The 19,777-nt window shown below is 41.1% G+C and overlaps 1 protein-coding gene across 2 annotated transcripts in view; it reads left to right on the top strand.

Annotated features, from left to right (window-relative positions):
• The first annotated feature begins 11,694 nt into the window (after positions 1–11,694).
• pdzd8 (PDZ domain containing 8) overlaps positions 11,695–19,777 on the top strand; it is an 80,228-nt gene continuing 72,145 nt past the window's right edge. For both annotated transcript variants that reach the window (XM_039783473.1, XM_039783472.1), the window contains exon 1: positions 11,695–12,722. In XM_039783473.1, the coding sequence (XP_039639407.1) occupies positions 11,833–12,722 (890 nt within the window). In that variant the 5' untranslated portion in view covers positions 11,695–11,832. The remainder of the gene's footprint in view (positions 12,723–19,777) is intronic.

The raw sequence follows: 19,777 nt of genomic DNA, 5'->3' as shown, positions 1-19,777 counted from the left end.
GAGGAGTGGGATGGTTATGGTTAGGGTAAGAATGTCAGGGCGATAATATTCCAAAAAGGTGTAATACATGAGTAGTATGGATAACTGTGTGTAAATATATGCCAAGGTACTGTAAATGCACAGGGGTGCAAATAGCATACACTGCTAATTGTACCAGGGGTGCAAATAGCATACACTTCTAATTGCACCAGGGTACAAATAGCATACTGCTAATTGTACCAGGGGTGCAAATAGCCTCACCCTTAAATAAATGCAAAACAACAAATGTTACCCCCAATTGATCCTTCGCTAAGCCACACCCAAAAACTGCCACAGGTCATTCGTGGCTTAGCAACTGTAACTAGGCCTGGGAGGTCTGTCAAGCTTTCAAGCGAGGGAAACACACCGAAGCGTTGTGCTATGGATTGTACAAATCCGATACCCGGTATCCTAAAAGTTTGGACGGGGTGGTGGAATTTTTTCTCTTCCCGAAACCTAACACCCAAGGGGAGAAATGCCGAGCAGGGATCAAGCAGTGTGGGAGGCCCCATTCACAACTAACTAAATGTCGATAGGATTAACAAAAACACCTACGTTTGCTCCAAGGCAAAACACGCTAATGTTAGCTAGCTAGCTAACTCAGCACAGCATTGCTTGGAAATAATGACGGTTCTTTGTTCATAATGCATATATTTGAAAGTAAAATAAAGGACAATTCCGGCGCAAAACAAACCTAGGGGATAATAACAGATGTGTACCCACTCTGTCGTTCTCTGAAACATGTTTTCATGCTAATCAAATGTGTTGTAGCTTGAAAGAATCTAGCGCGGACCACTGATTAGCTTACAATGCTAGTATTCGGGGCACAGGGAAAGTAAATAAATAAATTTATACCACTAAAAAGGCTCAAAACACTTTAACGGTAGCATAATGAGGGTCCCTAAATGTTAACCGAAGCATTGAGAACTTTGTAAGTGTACAGACAGTTTATTAAAAAGATAGTTTAGAAAGACAGTCGCGTTCTCATATACAGGCGGCCGCCGTCTTGGGAGCTACTGTCTTTCTAAACTATCTTAGTTTAAAGTTAGGATTCTGACTTTATTCTCAGAACTCAGATACATTTCTCACATGTGGTCTTAATACTCTTTCGTAGTCACCAATATTGTACCAGTACCTGTAAATAAAAACTGTAGACTTTTGAACAATCTGGTCCCCCTTTCATCAAATCTGACTCTGTCTCCCTAAATCACTCAATCATTGGTGGATTTTATGCTTTTTGTCAGCACTAATGATATGGCAATATCAAGTAACAATAGCAGTTCAATTCAATTTTATTTATAGTATCAAATCATAACAAGAGTTATCTCGAGACACTTTACAGATAGAGTAGGTCTAGACCACAATTTATAATTTACAAAGCCCCAAAAATTCTAATAATTCCCCCAAGAGCAAGCAGTGCGACAGTGGCGAGGAAAAACTCCCTATTAGGAAGAAACCTCGGACAGACCCAGACTCTTGTGGCGCTTTTCCATTACATGGTACCTGCTCGACTCTACTCGCCTCGACTCTACTCGCCTCAACGCGCTGTGCGTCCGTTTTCCATTGCAGATTTAGTACCGCCTCAGCGTGGCTGGTCGTCATAGCGACTGCCGTGGGCGTGGCTTAGTAGCGTTGCTTTAATGGCTTTTCCCAATGGCTTTTCCCCGACTCATTTCCAGGTTCTCCGTCTGAACATGATATCAAAGAGATAGTTAATGTCTCCTGCTCCAGATTTCGCACCGTGGTCAGAAAGAACAGGGGAGACACTTAGTTTCTCTCACATATATATGACTCTAGAGTCGCTACTCGCTGCGGAGATAATCACCGTCACTCTCTCACTTCTCCCTCGCTCACCAGCTCCCCACACACACACATCACACATGCACACACCAGCGCACAAGTATAACCATCAGGCCACTTGTATGCTACGGAGAAAGTTCTGCGTGGAGCCTCCGGCAGCAAAAAAACACCGCTGGCTAAACTATTTAAAAATGCCGTCTGTCGCTAGCAATGCAGAGATCAGTGACGATTCTTTCCGACCAGTCAGCAGCCTGCAGGTTTTCACGTCACCTTTTCGGCTCGCCTCAGCTCGCTTGGAACCTCGACTGAGGTGGTACTAAAAAAAGTACCTGTTAGCAGGTACCAGGTACTGTTTTTCGTAATGGAAAACCAAAAAAGGCGAGTAGAGTCGAGGCGAGTCGAGCAGGTACCATGTAATGGAAAAGCGCCATTGGTAGGCGGTGTCTGACGGTGCCGGTTGAGGATGTGATGAACAGTGGCAATAATAGTCACATTAAAGATAATGGAACAGTGACTTCAAATGGTAGTCGTAGTAGTTCATGTCATATCAGGGCGCTGCAGGGCGTTACAGGATGTAGCGTGGCACAGCAGAGCATGGATGGACGTAGCAGGAAGCAGCAGGGTTCAGCAGGACGCAGCATGACATTGCAGGGCACCACAGAGCTTAGCAGGGAGTGCAGCAGGACCACAGCGACAGCTGCAACCAAGATCTTGGAGCCAACGTACTCCAAGGAAATACGCTGGGTGAAAAAACATAAGGACTCCGGGGAGGAAACTCTTCAGAGCTAGGTTAGTAACAAGCATTACTGGGACGGGATGCACACAAATGGAAAAGGAGAGGAGAGAGAAGCTCAGTGTGTCAAAGGAAGGAAATCCCCCGGCAGTCTAGAACTATAACAGTGTAACTAAGAGAGACAGGTTAAGGAGAGGAGTCTGGTCGGGCTTAGAACTCTCCCCTGCCGGATCGGGCTGTACTGGCCTGCCTCCTTCTAGTTTTGTTATATTATTAATCTGACGACTATGAAGAGAAGCAGGTGGCCGGGCTAGGCGGACGCTGCAACTCCTCACTCCCTAACTATAAGCTTTTATCAAAGAGGAGAGATTTAAGTTCATTCTTAAAAGTGGTGACGGTTTCTGGCCCCCGAACCCAGACTGGGAGCTGGTTCCACAGGAGTGGAGCCTGGTAGCTGAAGGCTCTGGCTCCCATTTTACTTTTAAGAGACTCTAGGTACCACAAGTAACTCTGCATTCTGGGAGCGCAGTGCTCTAGTGGGACAATAAGGTACAAGGAGCTCTTCTAGATATGATGGTGCTTGACCATTTAGAGCTTTATAGGTCAGGGATTTTAAATTCAATCCTGGATTTTACAGGAAGCCAATGCAGAGAAGCTAATACAGGAGAAATATGATCTCTTTTCTTAGTTTTTGTCAGAACACTTGCTGCAGCATTCTGGATCAGCTGGAGAGTCTTAAGGGACTTATTTGAGCAACCTGACAATTAATTATTGTATTGTTAATAATTTTATTTATAGTATTGTATAATTATATTAATTAATGAATTACAATAGTCCAGCCTGGAAGTAACGAATGCATGGAGTAGTTTTTCAGCATCGTTTTGAGACAGGATGTTCCTAATATTGGCAATGTTACAAAGATGAAAAAAGGCTGTTCTTGAGCTTTGTTTAAGATGGGCGTTAAAGGATATATCCTGATCAAAAATAACTCCTAGATTTCTGACAGTAGTGCTGGAGGCCAGGGCAATACCATCCAGAGTAGCTATATCTTTAGATAATGAAGTTTGGAGGTGTTTAGGGCCCAGCACAATAACTTCAGTTTTGTCTGAGTTTAACATCAGAAAATTATAGGTCATCCAGGATTTTATATCTTTAATGCATGCTTGAAGTGGTTTCGTCTGGTTTGATTGACAAGTATAATTGGGTGTCATCTGCATAACAGTGAAAGTTAATTGAGTGTTTCCTAATAATATTGCCTAGAGGAAGCATATATAAGGAGAATAGAATTGATCCAAGCACTGAGCCTTGTGGAACGCCATGGCTAACTTTAGCATACTTGGAGGATTTATCATTAACATTAACAAATTGAGATCGATCAGAGAAATAGGATTTAAACCAGTTTAGTGCGATTCCTTTAATGCCAACTAGTATGCCAATCTCTGTAACAGGATTGTATGGTCAGTAATGTCAAATGCAGCACTAAGATCTAGTAAAAAAAGTATGGAGACAAGTCCTTTGTCTGCAGCAGTTAGAAGGTCGTTAGTAATTTTCACCAGTGCCGTCTCTGTGCTATGATGCTTTCTAAATCCTGATTGAAAGTCCTCAAATAAACTATTGCTATGTAGAAAATCACATAACTGATTAGCAACTACCTTCTCAAGGATCTTGGAGAGAAAGGGAATCCTTCATTACTGAGCTCATTCTTAAAGCAACGCTAGAGAACCTTTCCTGCTTCGGTCCCCCTACAGGTTGTCTCATTGAAACTACAGCTCGCGCTATCCTGTGGCGTCTAGTCCCTTTGTCAAGTTTCTTTGTTTAGTTGGTTTCATGTTTTCTGTTGGATTTCCCATTTCCTGTTATATTTTGAAGTCTGTCTTTTCTCCCTAGTTTTGTCTGGTTTTACTTCCTGTCTTTTGGTTTTCCCACCCTTGTGATTGTCTGATGTTTCACCTGTTCCCCAGCCCTTGTGTCACCTGTCCCTCATTTCCTCATTACCCTGTGTATTTAGTCTCTGTGTTTCCTTGGTGTCTTGTGGGATCATTACGTTCTGTCTGTGTGTGGCATGTGTTGCTGTTCAGTGGTGTCAAGTGGTTTTGGAGTGGTGTACTGTGTGTGCCTGCTCATTCCTGGCTTCCTTGCTTCCTGGCCTGCGTGCTTTTGGAACTACTTGTAAGTTTTTTGTTAATAAACTGTTTTCTTAACTGAACTGCATTTGGGTCCAAGCCGCGCTACTTACCTCCTTGACATACCCGATCTGGCAAACTTACATAATGTAATGTAATGGACAATTCCGCTTGCAACCTGTAGGGGGACTGAAGCGGGAAAATATATCATTCTTATTTTGTGAATACTGTATTAATGATGACAAGCTGTAACAAATAGAAACCCATTACAGGGGCTGTGTGGTGATGACTCTTTCCCCGTGGCTGAACACACTGAGTGGACAGGATTACACATGTGTACCACATGACAGGAAGTAGAAGTAGCGTGGTGCTCCCGCAATTGTTAAATTTCTCTTAAGTTTGTTTATCAGCATGTAGCAGAAGGTGGCCCAGGCCAGTGTTCATCAAATCAACAATTACAGCAGTTGGGTGCCTGGATAGCTCACCTGGTAGAGCAGGCACCCATATATAGAGGAGGTTTACTCCTCAACACAGCTGACCCATGAAAAAATAATCTAACAATTACAGCAGTAGAGTGAATGTACTCTTCTGTTATCTAGGTTCCAGATAATAAATTCATCAGTTGGAAAAAGCAGCTGAACAGTCGCGCTACTAAAACAAGCTTTTGGTTAGACTAAGGTTTTTATGGCTGTCTGATTTTATTTACCTATGTTTTCCTTTGTATTCTTATGTCTTTTATTTGTTTTATTTCATGTTGAAGCACCTTGTGATTTTTATCTGTGAAAAGTGCTATATAAATAAACTTTACTTACTAACTTACTTACCAGCTGCTGGTGCAGCTCTGCAGGGACCCAGACAACCCTACAACTGCCAATGCATCTGCAATGCAATCTGTACTTGGATAAAGATGTACGGTGTTGCATATCTTCAGCAGTTTTGAGGCCAAGCATGTGGATTGACGCATTAGCACTCCATTAAAAACAACATCTTGTGATGTTTTACTTATACAGCTATAAGGTCAACCACAAATAAAGAAAAAATGAAAAGACTTACATTGTTTTCATGTATTATAAAATCTTAAACTTTGTTAATTTTGTTAATCTTAGATACATACAGTTGTTTTTTAAATGTTTAGCTGGACTTGCACCTGAACCACTTTGTAAATTCGTGAACAGGTTGGAATCTTCAAGATCCACAAGAGCTGCTGCATGTGGAGACTGTAAAATTCCATTTTGTAAAACCTCTTTTGCCCAAAATGTTTTTTCCGTGAAGGGAGCCAAACTGTGGAACTGGCTCCCTACAAATATAAAGGCTATATGCAAATTGTCCACCTTTTTAAAAAAAAAAAAAAAAAAAAAAAAAATTAGTAAAAGCATGGCTAATACAGCGGCAGCAGTGTGATCATGCCATATGAAATACATAGCTGTGTGTATGTGAGGTGTGCATCTGTGTGAGTCTGAGTTAATGTTTATTTACTACACTTATTTTTATTGCTGTTAACTGTTTTTTTTGGACATTTATTGTATTCACTGTAAAAATTTGACTTCTATTATTTGAACTGTTAAAAGCCCTCCTAGGGACAGGTGTTGCGAATTAGCCATGGCTACAAACACTGTGATACAGGCATCGGATTGTTATTTCTGTAATCTATGTTTTTTGTATCTGTCCCTATTTAAATAAACTACAAATAAATAAATTTGCTTTTTAAAGATACTCATAATTATTGAGTCACACTGTTACACTGGCTGACATGTTCCTTCATCACCATCAACACACACTCTTTGTACTTTATTCTGGAGGAGGCATACAGTGAAAATGACAAAATAATTAATCAGAATACTTACCAAAAGTTGCTCCCGCTCCTATGCTCATGGCTCATCCTACTCATGCTCTCAGTCTCTGTAAGATTGGGAATGATTGAGATTTCTCTCGGCACAGCTACCAGAAGTCTTCACACTTTCAGACAGGTTGCTCACGTCACATCTACGTCTTCAAGCTCAGTTGGAGCCTGCTCAGTAACGCTCAGCCCTAACTGGAAAAGTGCTTCTAATTGACTTCACCGGTCTCCGTGGAAATCTACGGCAGCGTTGTGTCCATTTATTTAACTGTCTATTGGTTTCACCAACTGTAAGACCCAGGCGGACCCAGGGAATGCCGGGAAATGCCTGCCTCTCAGCTGATTGGATCAGAATCAACACAACATGATGATTATATAAACTTTTTGTTTTTGAATTGATTTTAACTGCTGTTTGTCTGATTGAAAGGCTTATTCTGTACAAACCACGTGTGGCTGTTAGTGACGTTTAGAAATCAGAGAAACTAAATCTGTTCAGATTACAGATCATCTACAGTCTGTTGGTAATTAAAATCAGCTACAGATTGTATGCAGAGCATTTACAGTATTTCTGAATTGCTGAAACACATTTTTTTAATGTTTCTGTCGCTTTCTCAAAACCTTAAACACAAATCACCAAACTTAAGCTACACTGTCAAAACCTTTGACTTGTCTTGCTATATCAAACAATTGCTTCAGAACTATGTTATCTTTACCCAAAACCAAACACTGTTTTCAGATAACACACACATCCAGCTAATGCATACACACTACAGAGATAAATGCAAAACACTGCACTCAGGGCAGAGCAGGGGAAAAATCATATTTATTATGAAGTACTTGCACACAAATGTAGTCACAAACAAAATATGCAGCAGATCGATAGCAAGCAATGTCTTGGAATCATTCTGCCTCAGCATCATGCCTCTGGGCATGGTCAGGCCACAGGACCTCATCAACGTCACAGGTAATCCTGTCCCTTGCTAAACAACGGGAAAAGAATCCTTTAGCATGCCGAATCCAACCTTGAATCGCTTCCACTCCAATGTTGTCACATGCTGCATCCATTGACTGAATGAGATTTTCCTGTGCATAAGGATTTCTGTCATTGACCTTCCACCTCCATGCAGAAAAAAAATTCTTCAATGGGATTAAGGAAGGGAGAGTATGGTGGGAGGCACACATTTATAAAACGTGGGTTATTTTCAAACCACTCACAAATTCTAGGACCACGGTGAAAGTTCACATTGTCCCAGATTACCACATACATGGGATGCTCTGCCTGCTCATCACCTCTCTGTTCACGTCTCAGTAGTGCTTCCTGTAGAGCATACAGAAACGTTAGAAGATGGGCAGTGTTGTAAGGCCCTACAGTCACATGGCGGTGACACACATGCCATTTGGATTTGACATGGCTTTATATCCTGATTACTGATTAGGTGCAACACATTACTGATTTGAAACAGGTGTGTTCAATTTTGAGTTTGTGTGTTACCAATGACAACAGTGTGTTGCTTGTGTTTCACTTTTGGGGGCTGTGTTGTGCCATTTTGAGTTGAAGTGCATCACAATGCTACATGTGCTTTGTGAATGACAATGTGTTTACAGTTTTGCACAAAGAGTGATTCCGATTTGCCAGTTGAGAAGTGTTTAAAGTTCTGCAAACTGTGTGATTCAATCAATAAAGTGGTTTGTACACTTGCAACTTTGGTTTTGCAAATGGATTTTAGTGTTTTAGCAATTCAGAAATACTGTAACAGCTACTCTGTCTTCATAAAAACAACTGGAGGCTGTGTACAAGCTGATATTTGGGTCTGATAATATTTTACTAAATCGGAATGGGACATAACAGGATGTGTGTGTTTCTGTGACTTCCTGTTCAGCCTGAAGGCTGCTGGAAACGTCACGGAAAAGACTTTACCGTGGCTGCCGCCTGCTCTCGTTCACTTTACAGGCGAGGTGCAGTTTATCTCGAACAAGCCTATTATTTCCTCCTGTTTGAGTGATGCTTGCTAAAACTACAGTGACCGGCAGTTTTAGGATATTACCAGGCTTTATTTTAAAAATGAACTGTAAACCAGGGGCAGCTGTGGCTGTGGTTCAGGTGGTAGAGCAGTTGCCTACCAATCGGAAGGTCAGTGGTTTGATCCCTGATCCCTGACCCTGCAGTCCTATGTCAAAGAGTCATTTGGCAAGACAAACCCTGACAGCCTCGGCCACCAGTGTATGAATGTGTGTGAATGGTGAATGGTTCCTGTACTATGTTAAAGCCCTTTGAGTAGTCGTTAAGACTAGAAAATATATTAGAGTCCATTTACTAAATATTTGAATGGATTTATGTCTCCAGGATAGGGTGACCAGACGTCCCTGGTTTCCGGGGACCCGGTTTCGGTGACCTAGCTGTCCCCAGCTGGAGCTGCTCAGAGCTCAGAGATGTTCTAGAATGTCCATATTTTACAATGCTAAAATGTTTATTTACATGGAGTCTGGTGGGTTTAGCGTACGCAATTTCGCGGACTTTTTATGTTTAAAAAAAGGATCTTACTCTTTAACAGAAAGGTCGACCTCCTTAGAAATCATTTCAATAATGTTGTCAGACACTTATATTAATTTGAGCCTGTAAGTGGCAAAACGAGCGTTTATGAACGTAAATCCAAGCTGGGCAATTGTCCTATTAACTTACATTGTAGCTTGTTTCTCCGTTGCCGACTGCAGCGATCTCATTTAATACTGGACCAATATGTCAAAGGAAAATATTTCCTCAAAAGTTTTAATTGTATCCGATACTCAATGAGCTGTTGCAGAAACAAGACCAGCGTGAAGCAATAAAGCAAAAGCTGTCAGATAAATGTAGTGCGGTAAACATTACAAACTTTCCCTCAGAGGTGTAGTGGAGTACAAGTATGAAGTAGCAGCAGGGGCAATTCTAGGATCAGACCTTTAGGGGGCCTCAGCCCCTAATGAGAACGTGACACAGATCTAGTGCATGCAAAATTGTTAATCTGCGCCATAAAATGACCAACTTCTTCACAACCATCACCTGCTCTCCCTCTGACAGAGACTCAGCCAAAGGCGTGAGTCTGGCACAACCACCTCAACCAGAATCTAAGCTTTCCAATGATATTAGCGCCAGTTGCTGTGACAAATGGTTTGCGAGAAAATTAACATTCAACTTACATGAATTGTTATCATATTTGCATTCTGCATAAATCTCTGCACACCCATTACTCTCTGAAATATCTCACAAACTCTTCACTCAACACATGCATCGGTACAACAAGCGGTTTTGAAATTGCAACAAAATTTCTACATGGTCTCCAACTTTGGGCCAAAATTATAATGTATTCTCATGTAAACTATTTATGTCAGCACAGACATTTCTTTAAATTGCTTAGCCAGTGTATCCCACCATAATGGTTATTATATTGCCAGATTCCAGACAATCCCACTTACTTATATATATCCCACTTACAAATATGAATATATATTTCTACTGGTATGCTTCCTTAATGGAACAGCGATAATGCAAACATATGATAAATGTGTGTATGCATGGTTAAAATTCTGAAGTGCAAAATAGTTCAGGCTACAGCACAAATATTTCCATCCATAGATAAGAATGATCAAGTCTAACCTCTGAATTTCTTTACAAAGTTTCTTTACAAAGCTAATTACAATGCCACGTGTTATTTTGACTCAGGGGACACAGGTATATTTGGATACAAGAAGGTTTAATCAAGGCCCAACTTTATTATGTCCATGTGGTGAAGGGATGCTGGCACCTACACAAATCAATAAGTTTCCCTACAGGGAACAAGCCATTAAGGAAATGTTGATACATGTGGCCTTTGCTTCACAGGATGTCCAATTGGAAAATATTTGTATTTATTTAGATATAAGACTTGCAAAATTCAATCCATAGAAAGCAATGCATTTGTTTTTGTATTGCCCTATGGTTTACTTTTTATTTACCCTTTATTATGAGACAATCTCTAAATGTTGCTACTCGATTTACAGTGACATGATTGGGTAAAACTGATGCATTCAGTTAAAATAAGGGACCATTTAAATGTGCCCTGCCACACATATTTCATTACTTTGTGGTAATGTCTGAAGTTCTACCATGGACTCTGTAACATTTTTTGTGGAAAAAATGCCTTGGTTACCTTGTTTCAAGCCATTCTAGCGTGGTGTAGAAAGCCTGCAGTAAGACAGCTCGATTTGTGTGAGTTCTCATTAATATTCAAATGAGCTAAGCTGCTTGATTCTGATTGGCTAACAGCTAGCCAATGAGAGCCTGGCTATCAGCATCCTTTACCCAGTGCAACTTGGTGAGCTCATGAATAGTAATGAGCTCAGGCAACATGATGTCACACTGACCAGCTTTTGTGATTGGTCTGATTTCTCTGCTTATTTCTGTTCAGTGGCTAGAGCTGACAGAGGAGGTAGCAGTTCATTTTCACATTCAACACCTGACATATTTCAAAAAATACAAGTAAAAACGGTTTTGTGTGGCAGGGCACCTTTAATGTGTATGTGTGTATTTTTTAAGGGGATAAAGATATTTTTACACTGTCCAAAGCTAATGTAGGCTACAATGTCTCCTGTTTAAGCATTGACCGGTTCTTTTTTTTCCAATATAAACATGTTTCTTGTTATAACTACATGCCAACTTATGTTTATTGTTTCAATAAGTTTGTATGTTGTTAAAATAACATTCTTGTCATAGGCTAGATTGGTATTGCACAATAAAGAGGAAGTTTCCTGATGTAACAATGGTATGTGTTTAGATATGGAGAAAACGTTTCTTTTTAAAATGAAATAACTTTATATGTAATATTAACGAGATCAAAGCCATTAAAACATTAACATAACTTGTTAAAACAAGAAAACAGCTCATTTGACAGCAATATGCTGCCGTACGTATGTCTGCTAAATTGTCTTTAACCAAGATTAATTTTTTGTTTTTTTTGTTATCTTAGACAAAATCGGACCGAGTTTGCTGCTGTATCATCGCTTGTGTTCACACACTTTTAGCCACGACAAGTTGGAGAAATAACGAAGGACATGTCCTGCTGGATATTTTCCTAGTCGACTGATGGTGAGTCCGACATACCTTGAACGCATCTTAAGAAACACATTCTGCCTCCGTCATTACGCACAGCGGCGTAATCCGTTCGTCCAATCAGGTGAAGAGCCTGAAGCTCAGGAAAGAAGCAGATGATATGGCAGCTTTGAGAGCGACCAGGTGGAACTTGCTTTGTTAACACGGCTAAACCTTTGATTATGAAGACGCTTTGTCGTAAAGACGACAGCTGCTCGAAATGATTTACTTAATATTGATTTCCGCGTTCTCCGGAGCAGTCGTTACGTTGATATTACAGTTTTTGCTGATATACCGGAGAAGCCCCGAGCCCATAGGCAGGACAGTGCAGTATGTTAAAGTAGTGCCTGATAACGCATTGAAGGATTACTTTAATAGCCAACGTGCCGAGCCAGGCCAACATGCCGAGCCAGGCCAGCAGCAGCAGGACAGCCCAGCGTCTAAAGAGGCCGTCTCAACGCGGCAGCAGGAAGCGGCTGTCCCCGGCGGCAGTCCCAAACAACAGCCGCCGCCGCCGCCTTCCCACGGCGAGCCCGTTGATGCGGCCAAACCTGAAACGTGCAATTTCCTAAATGCTATATTTCTGTTTCTGTTCAGAGAGCTCCGAGACACCCCTGTCGTGAGACACTGGCTCACCAAAAAGATCAAGGTGGAGTTTGAGGAGCTGCTGCAGACCAAGACGGCAGGTCGGCTCCTGGAGGGGCTCAGTCTCCGGGATATCTCCCTGGGCCATTCTCTGCCCGTCTTTAAAACGGCCAGACTCATGAAGCCGGTGCATCTGAACGACGACGGCATGCCCGAGGAACTCAACTTCGAGGTGGACATCGAGTACAATGGCGGCTTCCACCTGGCCATCGACGTGGAGCTGGTGTTCGGGAAGTCTGCCTACCTGTTCGTTAAGATGAGGCGCGTGGTGGGCAGGCTGAGGCTGCAGTTCACGCGCATGCCCTTCTCCCATTGGTCCTTCTCCTTCCTCGAGGACCCGCTGGTGGATTTTGAGGTGAAGTCCCAGTTTGAAGGAAGGCCGCTGCCTCAGCTCACCTCCATCATAGTCAACCAGCTGAAACGGGTCATCAAGAAGAAACACACCTTACCCAACTACAAAATCAGGTAGGCTCAAGAAGAACCCCCTCTGTTTACAGTAATCAGCAACAAACCCCTCCCCAAACTATACACCTATCAAGGAAACAAACAAAAGCCCTAAATCCTAGAAGAGTGAGGGAAAGAGCCTGAATAGTGTGTGCCCCAGTTCTGTAGTGCATACTGATACAGTATTGTTAGCACTAAACCTGACTGCACTATGTTGGCATGCAAAAGCAAGCAATGAGCTGTTTCTTGGAGACACAATTCCAGGTGTCAAATGGAACCAAATGTCTCTAAATGGGAACCATCTAATAATTTCATGTGGGCTACAGGCTATCAAAATGGACTACCTGAACTTAAGAGCTGTAACAATTCCACATTTTGCAGTACAATTAATTGTCCCAATATGTTTATTCCTTTCAGTCGAATTATAAAAATATTTATTTACTACTTTTTTAAAAAAACAAATTAAAGTTTTGAATGAATTCCAGGATACATCTTTTGGTTATATCTGTTATCCAGATAGTTTAATAACACAGGTACACAGCCTATGAAGTAAACGCCTCTTTATTATCATAAAACATATTTTCTAACTCTATCCCCCCCTTATAGTCTGCCCAATAATGACTTATATAATTACAATTTGGCATATCTAAACAAAATCAACAATTACCAGTCATAAGCCTTAGCACCTTAGCTAATGTTAGCAATTAAGGTACAGGCCTCTGGAGCTTTCAAGTGCATATAATGATCTTCCTTAGCTCATGGGTTTGCCCAGTTGTCATGGATATTGAAGATCAAATTTCCATTTTTCCTCATTTTAAGGAGTTTTTGTCCATGTTGGCTTAAACGTTAAGATTTAAGTAGTTTGACCAACAACAAAAAAAACTTCTATCAATGTCCATTTATAGAAAGTTGTGTTGTTGTTGAATAAACTCCACAGACTGGTTTTAAGTTCCTTTTTAAAGGCATACTATGTAACTTTTCGAACGCGCGAGCTGTAGTTCCAATTAGACAACCTGTAGGGGGACCGAAGAGGGCAAAGTTCCATAGTATGCCTTTAAAACACTGTCAGATTGTGATGTTGCCATCTTTTTTACTTCACTTCCTACACTGAACAGTGCTGTTCAAACAGGGACTTGTTTTTACACTCACATTTTAACAGATAATCGAAAAAATATCAGGGCACATTTTGGTAGTTTATGAAATATCAATGTCATAGAACCTAGTAGACTGTTTTTTAAGAGTTTGTAGGGATGAGCGTTTAGTTTATAGAAGTGAAAGAAACGGAAGGAGAAAGGAAAAAGGGAAGTATAAAGTCTTTATGAGAGAGAAAGCTAAACTAAAGGAAACTTGTGTTATTAGGTCCTTATTTCAGTGAGTTACGTACCAAATTAAAAAAGTAGCAACAGATGAAACTCTGCAGCACTCAGGTAGTGGACATGCACATACTGGCGACAGACATAGCTGAAACAGCTTTTGGCTAGAGTGACACAAACTTGAGGCATCTTGTATTCAAGCATGTCTAATAGGGACAGGACTTGCTGAGTAAAAACTTTTTCATGACATTATGATTTGCTTACATTAGATTGGTCAATTAAGTGATTAATCAACTAACAGAAAATGAAGCGGCAACTATTTTGATAGCTGATTAATCACATAGACAAAGTCATTTTTTTGCAAACATTCTGTGGTTCCAGCTTCTCAATTGTGATGATTTTCTGCCTTTCTTTCTAATGTGATTGTTAACTGAATTAAAGCCTTGCATATCCAGATCTATCTATCTATCTATCTATCTATCTATCTATCTATCTATCTATCTATCTATCTATCTATCTATCTATCTATCTATCTATCTATCTATCACAGCACTGTGGAGTAACATCTGCCTACACCACAGATGCATTCTGGGATAGCAGAAAAACTCTCTGGGTTGTTTGCCTTTCTTTAAACCAATCCCAAAGCTCCGGACGCAGTGACAGTGGCTCTGCTAAATAGTCTCTGGAAGGAACTTGTTTTGGTGGAACATTTTCACCCCACAAAAGAAAACTCCACATCCAATATTAAATGAAGTTAACTGTTGACCCAATACAGTAACGTGAGCTATTTAAATGAGCTGATACATGGTGAAACCTCATTGGCTCTTACCAGTGTATCTTCGTGTGGACTTTGTCCCAAAATGTCCCAGTTAGAGAGGAAATGCCCTAAACATATTCTTTATAAATCTTTACAGTCATTCCCTGAAAGAACCAAGCAGACCTGCCTTGTTGCTCCATCCAAATGTTCTTCAAAACTTGACATTTTCGCTAGCTCGAAGTTTGTTGTCGTTTACTGTAGCATGGGATTTAGAGAACGGCAACAATTTCCGGTTGTTCCGGTCTATGAGGCTAAACTAGTTTGGTTTTATGCTAACCTTTTGAAACTCATTTGTCACTATGTCACCTTCTGGCAAATTAAAAAGTAGCTGACATTAGCAACCTGTGCCGACGGCAACATGAGACTTAATCCAACTTGTATTGCATCGGTGTTGGGCAGTAGCGTTACCAGTTTAACTACTTCTCAATAGAATCGCTGTTTTCTGAGTCAAATAGCTTTTCAGTAGCTTAAGTTAGCTTTTTCATTAATCAAGTACTGTAGGGAAAAGCCATGGCTTACTTAGAGGTGCATTACTGCCACCATGTGGTCCGGAGTGGCTACATTCTCATTCTGGGATCTCTCACTGGTCTCACTCGGGAGCGGCTGAGACGAGTGTGTCACCTAGTAGTCAAATTCGCTATTCCGGTTCGGTGTTTAGCTTGATATCAAACTGGTTTAAAATATTTTACACTGGCCCAAGCCTAGCTGAACCAGGGTTCAAAATTAACTTTTTCATCCAATGATCAAATTTGACCAGCCACTCAATGGATTACATTGTTTTTTGGCTGGTGAGTGAAGCAAATCTATCAGCCACTTGCATATTCTACCAGCATTTGGTTGGTAGATTGTGCTAATTTTGGACCCTGCCTGTAACTAGCTTTTTTGTGTCTGTTGACATTATGTTGTTATTGTATCAGTTAATTGATGAATCTTTTGGATCCATAAAGCTCCAGAACAGTCAACAGTGCCCAGTGCCCCAGTGCCCAATCTACCAAATACACCCATGCACACACAGGACCTGCAGACATACATGATTGTTTTGGAGGGATGTCGGAGGCGCTCCGAGCTGTTAGGGGTTCCTCTGCAGCGCCGTTCCTGGTCCTCAGTCCGTAGGTGATATAAAACAGAGAAAAGCATTTGGGGTATTTTTCACTATTTTTTAGACCAAATAAACAAGTAATTGATCAATAGAGAAAATAATCAGCATATTAATTGATAATGAAAATAATAGTTTTTCCAGCATGGAGGTTTTAGTCACCTCCAAAAGGAAAATCACCAGCACCAAAACAATGAGAATTGAGAGAACAAATAGCAATTCAAATCCTCTCTGAATGTGTTTAATATCAATTTACCAAACAACTGTTGAACAAGCAGAACATAAACTTAACTAGGAGCGCTGATCTCCGTTTTACCGTCCAGAGTCAGGCTGTACCGGTCTCTCCTGCTGATTTCAACCGTGGTATTTACATATTTTTAAGCAGTTTTGTTTATTGGGGGTTCATTTCCTCAAGCATAACAGACATTTTTGTTTATCAAATTTTCAGAAATAACAGGCAAATTCATAGATTTCTGTAAAATAAGGTAACACACTCATTGCCTTGACTGTACGCGAACTAGTCGTGCGTCCTGTGTGTAGGCTTGGTGTGGTGCTGAAATCGATAGATGGGTCGACGGAAAACGTGAGCGTGTCTCACTTTGTCCTGGCGCCTGGCCTGAGCTGTTCTCTAACGTTACTAGCACCAAAACTAAAAGTCTGACCACGTGAGGGCTAGCAACTGGGCTGCAACTATCAGATGTCGGAAAAATCAAGTCTCTGGAATAATTAAAAAATTTGGGAAGATGACACCCTAAAAGTCAAGTGGCAGATAGGTTAAAATGTATGTGATATATTTTAATATACCTTATCTAATGATATATGTCCAACTGTTAAATGCAAGTGTTAAACATTTATTTATTTCCTTTGAGTTGTCTGGGGAGTACTGCTGCAATCAGAAGAACTCCAAATGTGCGTGAGTGTGCATCACCCACGATCGTGCTGAGTGAGTGCGTGCGTGCGGGAGCGTGGTGAGGTGATGTAATGAGAATGAGTACTGGACCTTGGGATTTGCTGAGTGGCACAGATGGTAGTTGTGTGGAGGGGAGGGCTGGGAGCGCGGCCCACTGGAGCTAATCCAGGCATTAAAGCACAGCACCCACGTAGAGTCCCCGCTCCAGCTATGGGGAATACTAAGCATCACTTAATGGCTGATGAGCAAAAGGATTAAACAATGAAATGCATAGCTGTTCATAGCTTTCATTGGTCATTAGTTCGGATCATGGTGGAGGCCATTTTAGGAATAATTTAATTTGACGAAACCCCCCCCCACCCCGACTTACAAGCTTTTCCTGGAGCTTTCTATCATATCACCGCTTCTTCATTAGTGGAGTTGTCATTGAGATGGATCTGTTGACATTCATGCTTAATATCTGTCACCATTTCATCCAAATTCTCTCCCTTGGAAATAGTAGTTAGGCAAAATAGTCCCAACTCCAGGTCCACTTACAAGCTTCTGTCTGAGCTATCAACCACATCAGCTGACGGATTTGGCTCAGTTGTCATGGCGATGGATCTGTTGATTTGTCAGCTCTGTAGTAGGGCTGCAGCTATCGATTATTTTAGTAATAAAGTATTCTACCGATTTATTTAATCGAGTAAGCGGATAAGAAATACTTTTACTTTATAGTAAACAGCAATAATAAATACACAAAAGAGAGGTTTCCTTTTTTAGGAAAAGCAAAATATTTATTGCCTAAATTGCACACAATACTAGGGATAGATGCTAATATTTTTAAGCATGGGCAGCATGGGCCGCCAAGCCCCTTATTCGGTTGGCAAAAGTACGTTTTAGGTGGCCCAAAAGTAAATCTTTTTCGCCCCCTTCCCCTTCTTGCCTCTGTCTCTTTGAACTGGATATGTAAAAGAGCTGTTCGCTAAGCCCAGGTGAATGTGACTGTACAAAGCTTATCAGGGCTATTCAACTCAGGGCTCCAGACTAACTTTTTGCCTTGGTCGCACTGGTGCGCCTAACTTTTTTTATTTAGGTGCACCAGTGTATATATATATATATATATATATATATATATATATATATATATATATATATATATATATATATATATATATATATATATATATATATATATATATATATATATATATATATATATATATATTATGTCAATTATTTTAAACAAGAATAAGGAGTTGGTACATTTTTTTTTATATATATAAGACTGTACTCAAAGTCTTATAGCGGGTCCCCCCTTGCTGTCATATGCCCCTCAGATGGCCAACACCTGTCATTTGGCCTTCTTCCCCTTTGGCCTTGGCTAAACCATCTTGCCACACTCCCTAGCATCAAAATCCTCCAAGCTGGGCCCCTCCACACTGATTATTATCAGATCTTCCACTAGTCCAGGACTAAAAATCATAGCTCTGTGTTTTTCAGCTGAATGGTGATACACAATATATATCTCTATAGTTTTTTACAAAGTGGGCTAAATGTTCAGTTTTAAGTCAAAGCCACTTTTCACAAGCTCTTTCATTATAACAGATGTGATTTAAAATAAAATGCAAAGACAGGGTTTCCTTCCCAATTTGAAAATATAGAGCTGCATCACTGTATGTAAATTATCTGAAATAAATAGCCTGGGATATATTAAAAAATATATATCTCTGAGAAAGCTCCTTCACTTGTTTTCAATAACAGACCCGGATTGTCCAGTAGCTCATATAGGGAGAGAGGGGGAGTGCGATGGACTGAAGCATAGTGACGGCTGACTCATTATGAACGGGTCCAGCACGGGTCGAATGCGGGTCAGCGGCGTTACACCCGTCTTGTGTAGGCTATGAAATGTCTGTATCGTCCCTGGCTGCGCAGCATTTTTATGAACTATGATAATGTGGCCATGGGTCAGATCTCTCGCCCAGGTCCAGCAGGCTCCGTCTTACACGCTATTACTCAACCAACTGAAGTTAGTTCCATTCAATAACTTCTTCTGTGTTTCTCGCCGTGGCGGCCGCAATAACAGAGAATTACCAGCGGAAACCCTGGTACCAATACAGGTTTCCCTCTCATACTTATATACTAATATATAGCTGTGTTAATAACAATTAAAACTGTAGACAAAGTCAGCATGTGGACCGGCGGCGTTGTCTCTCCATGAGCTTTCAGATGTTGCAGGTGAGCCGGCCCGTGTGTGAGTGAATGGAGGGGGCGGGGCTGCGCTGAGGCGAGATCCAAACACAGGCACGGCTTTACAGAAGGAGTGGGTCATGTAACGCAACATTAAACATATCCATATAAACGACATCGCTTTGTTCGTGGAGAGGCAGCGGATGCGAGGACGTTAGGTGCACCGGTGCGACCTAGGAAAAATCTTAGTCGCACCCTTACAAATTTGGTCGCATTTGCGACCAAATTGGTCGCACTGTAGAGCCCTGCAACTACACTGTTCAGGGGGACACGTTTTAAGAAGGCTAATACTGAGTGAGGAGACAGAATAGGGGCAAGGTTGCGTGACTTTGGCTACGTTGAACGCTTAACGTATGCGGACTGTTAGCGGAGCCGATGTATGTTTTAACTGGCTACACCAGCTGCACACACACGGCGTAGGATTGTGCGAGTCACAGGCGGGACGGAGCGCTTATACTTTTGGCTAGTTGTTGTTTCTTCAGTTTTTTGGAGCCGGCACAGAGCTGTGAAACATCATCTACTGTCAGCTGTTATCAGAGGACGCAGGGGAGGGAAACGATAAATAAATCCACAAACTCTCCAAATGAAACTGCCAATATGCTTGTTCAGTCATTAAGTCGTTTCCTGTATATCGGTTTAATTTAAAAGTAATAATGACACTTTATGATCCATGTCTGTAAAATATATGAATAGAAGACGTCGTGTTTATAC

The sequence above is a fragment of the Perca fluviatilis genome, chromosome 19, assembly GCF_010015445.1.
Source record: "Perca fluviatilis chromosome 19, GENO_Pfluv_1.0, whole genome shotgun sequence".
Lineage (NCBI taxonomy): Eukaryota > Metazoa > Chordata > Actinopteri > Perciformes > Percidae > Perca > Perca fluviatilis.
The sequence above is the reverse complement of the archived record's forward strand: the minus strand, read 5'-3'. Positions and strand labels throughout refer to the sequence as shown.